The sequence below is a fragment of the Limulus polyphemus genome, unplaced genomic scaffold (assembly GCF_000517525.1).
Source record: "Limulus polyphemus unplaced genomic scaffold, Limulus_polyphemus-2.1.2 Scaffold1376, whole genome shotgun sequence".
Classification (NCBI taxonomy): Eukaryota; Metazoa; Arthropoda; class Merostomata; order Xiphosura; family Limulidae; genus Limulus; species Limulus polyphemus.
In genome coordinates this window covers 148,814-158,079 of record NW_013666986.1, presented here as the reverse complement: position 1 = coordinate 158,079, position 9,266 = coordinate 148,814, and the positions used below count along the sequence as shown (strand labels likewise).

General features: G+C 31.5%; 1 protein-coding gene across 4 annotated transcripts in view; it reads right to left on the bottom strand.

Moving 5' to 3' along the window:
- Positions 1-9,266, bottom strand: part of LOC106463314 (pleckstrin homology domain-containing family G member 5-like) — a 127,886-nt gene that overhangs the window by 26,797 nt on the left and 91,823 nt on the right. For all 4 annotated transcript variants that reach the window (XM_022390787.1, XM_022390788.1, XM_022390789.1 and 1 more), the window contains 3 exons: positions 7,320-7,484; positions 3,988-4,140; positions 2,746-2,841 (listed from right to left, as the gene is read on the bottom strand). In XM_022390787.1, the coding sequence (XP_022246495.1) occupies positions 2,746-2,841; positions 3,988-4,140; positions 7,320-7,484 (414 nt within the window). The remainder of the gene's footprint in view (positions 1-2,745; positions 2,842-3,987; positions 4,141-7,319; positions 7,485-9,266) is intronic.

Below are 9,266 nucleotides of genomic sequence, written 5' to 3'. Positions count from 1 at the left end.
GAAATCTCCTTTCATAAATATTAGCCCTATGTCATTTGACAGTCTCTCAGTGTGAATATTTATATTGAAACAGGCTATGACAAGATTTAGTAAGGACCCTAATTGAATTGCACGACAGAGCATTTGGAACAATGATTAGCTCTGAAACCACATTCGAAAAAAAAAAGTATGCTTACAAAAGAGAACCTTCTGACTCACAAAGTCATAGTGATGAAGCTGGGCATTACTTCCTAGTGCTTACAGAAATAATTTTAAGCATACAAAAGCTTACAAGTTAAAGGTTCACAATTTCTCAGATACACTCCAAGTTAACGAATGTTTTCATGATAGAGATAGTAGAAGACACTGGAACCACAACAATTTGACCATATGCATGTCAAGTCCCGCCGATGCAGCTCCAATGGATGTTTGTGCCTTTGCTTTTTTACTTAAACGTAATCTTGGTAGCCAATGTCTACGTACAGTTTGTCAATATGTGAGGTCTAAGATTAAACTTCCTTCGCTTAATCTTAATCGCGATCATCAGATTGAGGAAGTGATGAAGGAGGAAGTAGCCACACGAGCAACACGGAACTTTCTTATAAAGCGTGATAAACTTTCCTATAGACGTTACACGGACAATGCATTTATATTTTCAATTTTAGCAAGTAAATAGGCTTCTTAATTACTTGAATAGTGAAATTATGTATAACCATCATTTTCCAGTAAAACAAATGATCATTGTTAAATATTTTGGTATATAATCACCAACGTTTGCTAGAATGTACATGACATTTTTGTAGGTTTATTACTGTTGTTTTTCAGAGTTGTTCGGTTAAAACTTTTATTGCTAGGTCTATGGATTTACTTGTAACTATGTTTTATTTCGTTGTGCAATAATGAGGATGAATAGAGTTCTGAAACTGAACGAATTCTATGTAGTTTTTGGTTGAGTTTATGTTAGAAAGAAGTTTCTAACTCTCAGACTTTCGAATTTACTATCCTAAAGGAACCAATAATTGCAGTCTTACCTTACGCACGGGTTATATTCAGTCTATAAAGCAGAATATATGTCCAGAGATACAGACATTCAATTGTTACTGAACTTTTAAAAGTTATTGCTGAGGAAAAAAGGGTTTTTGACATCAAATACAGGTGGCTACTTACTAGAATCAATGGTGAAATTATCGTAAAAAGGAAAAGTACATATAATGACATGGCTCCACTTAAGTGCCACTGCTGCACCTCTTAAAACAGTTTTTATATCTACTCCATCTGCGGTCCATGCTCTGGCTGTCTTGTTCTTTTTAACTTGGTCATTAACTGACATTTGTCTTTAGTTATCCAAGAGTGGACTAGACGTGAGTCTCAGGGTAACTTGTAAAGAGTCCAACTAGTTTCACGATCAATAGCTCGAAGGTTCTTTCTATCGATAAAATTGTACTATTTAAAGTCACAATAAGACTTAACTAAATGAGTACAATCACAAATTAGGGCTCAGGACTGGCTTTCAAAAAATATATAGACGAATACTCGCATAATTCTACCACTGATTTGAATAAAATAATAAACGTGAGCGCACATACATACATACACACACACACAAAAGATAGAAAGAGAGTAAGCTTACCGTCTGTTGAATAAGAGTAATTTTGTATAAGAAACTTTCAACTTTACTACTGTGAGGGTGTTTGAGGCTGAAGCGCTATTGATGTAATTAAGTATCCCAGAAAGTATTAGGACTATTAGCCTAAAACTGTCCTCACATCTGAAAATTCTGTTTCCGACTTCTTTTTAAAGAGTGGTCTTTTCCTGGTTGTCTGTATAACTTACTTTCTTTTTGTAAGAGAAGCATTATCGAATAAAGGTGTGGCCTTTTCCTGGCTTTCTGTGTAATTTAGCTAACTTTTTGTAAGGAAAATGTATAAATACAAACTAAATACTGTACAAGAACGTGTTGTAATCGCATTAGTAAAAATCACATACACTAACGCATAACTTAAGCCCACAATCCGCGGATTTAAGATTTTAAGATTAAACAATATCTAAGGAGGTAAAATACTTTAAACCTTTAAATTCACACTTATGTCGTGAACATTTATTAAAGGTCCTGATGTGAATTTTTATGAAACACTTTGTTACATTGGTTAGTATTTTGTGCGTGTTTGTGTAAGATGTACAACAGTTGAAATGACGCTACTGCTTTTTTGCGTGTGCAAGTAAAACATACAACTTCTTATGTTAGTAAGAAAACATCTTAATCAATGCAGCATTCTTGTAATTAACAATAAGTGGACTGTTTTACGTTATCTGAAGCAAATGATTAAAAACTTATTATGTTTTCCTTTACATTATTTAAAGCTAAGATTTAGTAAAATTAATAGAAAATACGTATTACACCAATTAAACAAATATATTGGTAGACCTCAAAATCTATCTGTTTATGTATATCAAAATGTTTCTCTCTTTTTATACACCTCTTGCCCCATATATATCTATATAAATTATTTAGCGCCTACAAAATAGAAAGGCATAGATGGTGTTACATTAAAATATTCTAAGAAAATAATCTTTTTATAGGGAATTAAAACCTATGTAATAAGTTATAACCACTTTGAGGTTTACATTTTATGAGTACAAATAGGACTGTTGTCTAATTATACTTATATTATAGAAAAAACATTTCATCACGTTCACCATGATATGTTTAAAATAGTTTTTATTCAAATACATATAAAATTTGTGAAAATAAAACTTTTAACTTACTTCAATAATGACTTTTAGTCTTTTAATGAAAAATATTTCTGTCTGAATAAGCTCCCAGATGGCGTTCTGTTGCGCTTTCATTCGTTCGCTTAAAGCCTAGAAAACAGTGTATGGAAAATACTTATTAACATATTTGTGTATAACTACCTAACCTCGCCGAGAAACTTACATACTCATTACACAGAATCTCAGTAATAAGTGATAGAAAAAACTTAAAAAGGATTTCAAAAACACCAGTTAAACAGTAAAAATATTTCAAAACCAGTTACATGGTAAAATAATTTCAAAAACACCAGTTACATGATAAAAAGATTTCAAAAACACCAGTTAAACATGGTAAAAAGATTTCCAAAACACCAGTTAAATGGTAAAAAGGATTTCAAAAACACCAATTACACAGTAAAAATAAGTGGTTGAAGAATAATAGCTGGAGCAGAACAGGACATACTATTTGATAATGGAAACTACAAAAGCTAATATTATAGTACAAATATATTTTTATACGACACAAACAAATATTTACATTTAGTGCGCGTAAAAAATGATCAAAATAAATATAGCTAAATTGGATAAAGCAAACTGAACTCGCTCTTACATTGAACTTGAAACAGTGGCTTTTTACTGGATATAACATTAGTTACCTTAATTTCTCACGATTAGCTTTCTAACAATGACATTAATTTTGGACTGCTAGCAGTTTCTTTTTTCTTGAACCGTTATTGACCAACATTCTTGCTAGACTAATGTGGGAGTAATAACATCAAGTGAACTTTTTACATTGTATTAGTCTACAGGTTTTGACCTTGATCTTATTGCCCAGCAGTTACCTCTTTCTTTGATCTGGATGGAATTTATTTTTCCCTTTTGGAATGAAACCATGGTCAGTATTTTACAAAGTCTGAAAGATATCTTCAATACCTCAAATGACTATATAAACACAAAATAAAAAAGGAGGTATTTTTTCGACAATGCCAAATTTATGTATAAACAAGTTTTCCAGTGTCAGGTTCTTTTATAAATACACAATAAAAAACAAAGTAAAGGGAAATATATTTTAATATTTCATTACTTATCTTAAGCTCTAAACTGGCAAATGTTAATACCACGAGACTAAAACAGGGGTTATATAGTGTGGTCCATTTCATATATGTGCCCATGGTAGTAAAAAAAAAGAAAAAAGAGTTAAACAGAAAACAAGAATCGCAACACAAAATTATTAAACTTCTCAATATTTCCACTTACCTCCCAGTTTTCCACGATATCTTTCCAACTTGGTTCGAGTCTGTATGTGTTCTCTTGTGAAAGTTCAAAGGTTGGCAGTCCTGGTTGTTGTGGGATGCCGTTCACTGTGTAGTTATTCAACAGTTCCATAAGTAGTTCTGTTTTCTCCTTTTCCTAAAACGCGATCCCGCATAACGTTCATTACAACCATTTTTCATATTTTCTAACTTTAATGGGTGACCATAAACAATCCCAAGACGTGATGGAAAATAATTCAGTTTGAGATAAAAATATAAAACGATATAACGAAAACGTTGTTGGTTTTTCAGCTTCGAAATGTCGTATCAACGCGTAATTTAAGTACGAGTTGCAGTTTTTACATTGGATACATTGATTTTAAAAATTGTTGCATAATATTTTGTTATAGTTTAATCTGCCCTTTCTAAAATACTAAAGCTGTGTTATTTACAAAACTCCATACATCTTTATGTTTTGTTAATAACATATAAAGGCATTTTGGAGATTAATTATTTTTGAAAGGTAATCAAAAACCTTACCTCATTTTTATTATCAAAATGTACTACATTAATTTGTTGATATGTTTGTTATTTCTACATTGTCAACATTTAAATGTCATTAATGACAGGTTCTACATTCATTTGTTGATATGTTTGTTATTTCTACACTGTCAACATTTAAATGTCATTAATGACAGGTTCTACATTCATTTGTTGATATGTTTGTTATTTTTACATTGTCAACATTTAAATGTCATTAATGACAGGTTCTACATTCATTTGTTGATATGTTTGTTATTTTTACACTGTCAACATTTAAATGTCATTAATGACAGGTTCTACATTCATTTGTTGATATGTTTTGTTATTTGTACACTGTCAACATTCAAATGTCATTACTGACAGGTTCTACATTCATTTATTGATATGTTTTGTTATTTGTACACTGTCAACACTTAAATGTCATTACTGACAGGTTCTACATTCATTTGTTTGTATATTTTGTTATTTTTACACTGTCAACATTTAAATATCATTACTGACACGTTCTACATTCATTTGTTAATATGTTTTGTTATTTGTACACTGTCAACATTTAAGTATCATTACTGATAAGTCCTACATATTCTACATTGTAACATATGATATGTTTTGTCACTTGTACTCTGCCAACATCATTACTGACATATTTTACAAGGTACGTGTTATTATTCACAACTTGTCAACATCTTTCTAGCTTCAGTTATTGCAATTTATTGAAACTAATACTGTGATATTTTTATTATAATACATTTCATTGTTTATAGAAGTTCATCTTTTGTTTCTATCAGCAGTATTTCTGAAACAGAAACTTTGGCTAAATTGAAAGTTCACGAAATTATTCTTTTTTTACTTTTATCTCATTTCTTACAGCTATAATATTTACTATTTAGCATTTTCTCCACATCTCAAACAAAACAAAATATAAAAAATGGAAAATGCACATTAGCGAATGATACTTTCTTCATATTCAAGAGTGGACAGCGAATGTTTAAATTATAAATACTATCGTTAATTACTTAAATTATTGTTTCTTAAATGGTCGAAAATATTCGTTGCAATTGAAATATTTAACATCTGTTTTGTATTTTAATGCTAATCTAGAAAAAAAATGCACATTAATCATTTTGAAAAGTTTAAAATGTAATATTTTTTTCTGTTTTATGGCTGACTTATTCTAATCATGTGGAAGTGAAAATCTTGAACGTGATTGCTTTTAATAGATCGTCCCTCTTGAGAGGCATTCAATACTTGGCTTTGCGCGAGATGTGGGAGTATTATTACGTTATACCCTTTTGTATGGCGTGAGCGTTACCAGCACGTGATTATATGAGAGTGCGTCAGTGAAAGCTCTAAACACAAACATTGTCTACTGCTGCTTCTTTGTTCTGAGTCACGTGACTGAGAAAAGGGTGATGGTGAAACTAGAGTATGATTTATCACACAAAATCTTACTATAGAGGAGAACTCGGATAACGTGAATTTACATTTTTCATCACTCTTTGTATAGGTGTACTAATATAATAAGGAACACAAGACATTTTGCAAGTTTCATTAAGATTGTAAAAACTCAACGTAAAAGCAGAATTAACCTCGTTGGTTTTACAAACGTTATATTAATTTAGGCCAGTAAAACATAATCTGGCATAGTAACAAGCTTGGTCGTATAGTATAACTTTTTTTTCTAAATACAGTCATTCGGTTCTTGGTCAAGTCTTATTGTGCTTATGAAGTCCTTATTCAAACATCAAATTAACGATTGATACGAGTAGCCTGACAGAAACTGTATGGTTGTATTCGCATCTGATCAAACATAAAACGTCCACTGAAGTTCATCTCCTTAACAAAAAACACATGGCTCTTACTGTTTCTCCTTCTAACTTTATAACAATCTGATACACTATAAATCTCTTGCAAGATGATACATTTCTGATATAAGCTGTTGTTGATGTACCTTAATAACAAACTCACCCATGGAGTTTTTAGAGTTTAAAACTCTAGTTTCGAGAATGTTTTGCCAGATTAGCCAATCGTATCTTACAGAATTGTACATTTCCTATTTTTTGTTCTAATAAATAGAACAAAAATTATTAACTGACTGCAAACCTATCCCCTTGTGACTCCAATGAAAAAAAATACTACGCAAAAGAAACTTTTACAGGGATAACATAATTTGCAAATACGTGAGAATAACTACTAAAGCAAATATTTTAAAATTTAATATCCAGATAGGGTAGAGTTGTACTGTTGTATGATTATGCGGGTTCGGAACTGATTAGACATCAAAGTCAATTTTACTGATTAAGTTTACAGATATTTAATGTACTTATCGGTTTAAACATAAATGTATATGTAAAGAAACAGTATTCAATCTCTAGCAATAGACTTTAACTTGTATATTGCAACAAAAAAAGAATGAAAAGGGACCGGTTACATTATTTTACCGTCACTCATCAGCTCTAAGTGTAAACAAATTGAAGGAGTTCCTATGGTTTTTACACTTAGAAGGTATAGTCACACACGCATGCATCTGTATTTTTAATTAATTGCAATTCTGAAATAGGTTTTGTATTTCCCCAAACGTACAGGTCTTCATGTTTTTCATTTTTAATCTGATAAGTTTTAAAGCTTGCAACGTAAATAATTTTTTTATCTTAAGGATATTACTATAATTTCCCTTTAGAAACCCGTGCAATGAAAAATAAACAAATCTTCCATTCTCTACTCAACTCATAACACAACAAAGAATCACCTGGTTCAATTGGTACTAATTCACATAACGCAAAAAGGACTTACAGTTTTTGAAACATTGGAGAATATTCCGGGTTTTCTGCTGAGAGTAGAGCGACCTCTGGAGGACTTGAGGGTAGTGTCCAGAGATACTGTTGGTCCAGGGAGAATGGGGTCACTCAAGTCCTCAGAAGATGCTAATAGACCAGTCTTCCGTCCTCCGTGTTGAATCTACAAAGCCAAAATAATCTAATTCAACTATTCACTTACCTATATGCCTGTATTCAAAATCCCTTCTTTTTGTCAATATTTGTATTAGCGTTTCTGTGCAGTTTTATTAGTATTTCATCGTTTGCTTATCTGTTTCCCCCTTCACCTATCATCTATTTACTTTTTATTGACCCCTCTTTCAATTTCTGTCGGTGTTCTTTCATCTAGATATAACTGTGTATAACTAGTTATCTGTTGAGTTACTTTTTGCTATGTCTTTCGAATACTACACACAACAAAAGTCAGTTTGATGAATTTTTTTTATTAAACTGAAACACGGTTTGAAAACTGATAATATCTACAGAGACGACTTATAAAGCTAGGGAATCAGATCGTGTCTTGCCAACGTGTACGGCTACTACCGTGTTTTGTATGGAGTTTTGGATTTAGGTATGAGTTTTATTCCCTCAATGCGTGGAACCTAATACGAATTCAGCCATGTTGAGGGACAATTCAGATTCCAGGTATCACAAGGAGTTCAAATCTCTATTAAAAAAAAAAAGAAAAGAAAAAAATAGCACCGAAAAATTTTGTTTGAGAATTAATCCACCAAACGTTTCCTTGACTCGTAGACTGGGTGTTAAAGTATTCGTTTAATGTTTTTACATTTTAAAGGAAATATCTTTTTTGATGAATATCCAATAAAATCTTGAAAGCGTTCGTTCGATGGTTAAAGCTACCGCGCATCTTTTTCAGTAATGCCGTCCGTTACTTTCCTTCTCAATATTTCGTTATTGTGCCATTTGAAATAAAAATTGCAAGAAATACATTGATTTCATTAATAGCTTTCATATAGAAATAGAATAAAATTGAAGTTGTTGATAACGATAGTCGACAGTGAGGAAATTATTATTATTTCTGATATCTTTTATCGAGAAACATGGTACAATGAAATCATCTCAGACTTTTATAGCGTTCTTTTAGACGCAGAAATCATTCTTAATTTATAATATTAAAAAAAACCAAAAAAAAACAGGGAACTATTGCAAAGCAGAGAGTTTAATTAAAGAGGAACAAAGTAGCCACATGCTACAATCGAATATACGTTATTACAATACTTCAGTTACTGCATACCAATAAAATAAGCTGCATCTGTCTTATAACATTCAGTTTTAATTCACAGGTGAAACTGTAGAGCTGGACGGTTACTGTTAAGAAATGATTTATGTATGATGAGAGAGATAACAAACAACAAGTTAATATCTTCTTCTTCTCTGCAGACTTAAAAGTAAAATGTTGATCAGTAGCAATGACGGTTATTACATTCTACAACATACCTAGACCTAGGTTATTACATTCTACAACATACCTAGACCTAAGACCTATGTTATTACATTCTACAACATACCTAGACCTATGTTATTACATTCTACAACATACCTAGACCTAGGTTATTACATTATGTATGTTGTAGAATATCTTTGTTTATGCACAATTTGAGTTTTTTTTTGTTTGCTTCGCAGTACTTTAATTTCGGAAAGAATTTGGAGCTTCACAACAGGCACGTATTAAGAAACCATAAAAGAATGAAATCGGAAGTCTAACAAAATAATAGAAGTTAAAAAAGTTTTATTTAATTCAAATATAAAAAAGTTGCATGGGTGTTACTTAAGTTATTATGACCCCTCCCCATCCTCAACCCCAAAAGTGTTTTACTACAAAGTCTGAGGGCTTATGATGCTAATCGCATTTCTATACTCGTAGTGAGCAGAGCTCAGATAGTCCATTGTATAACGTTGCTCT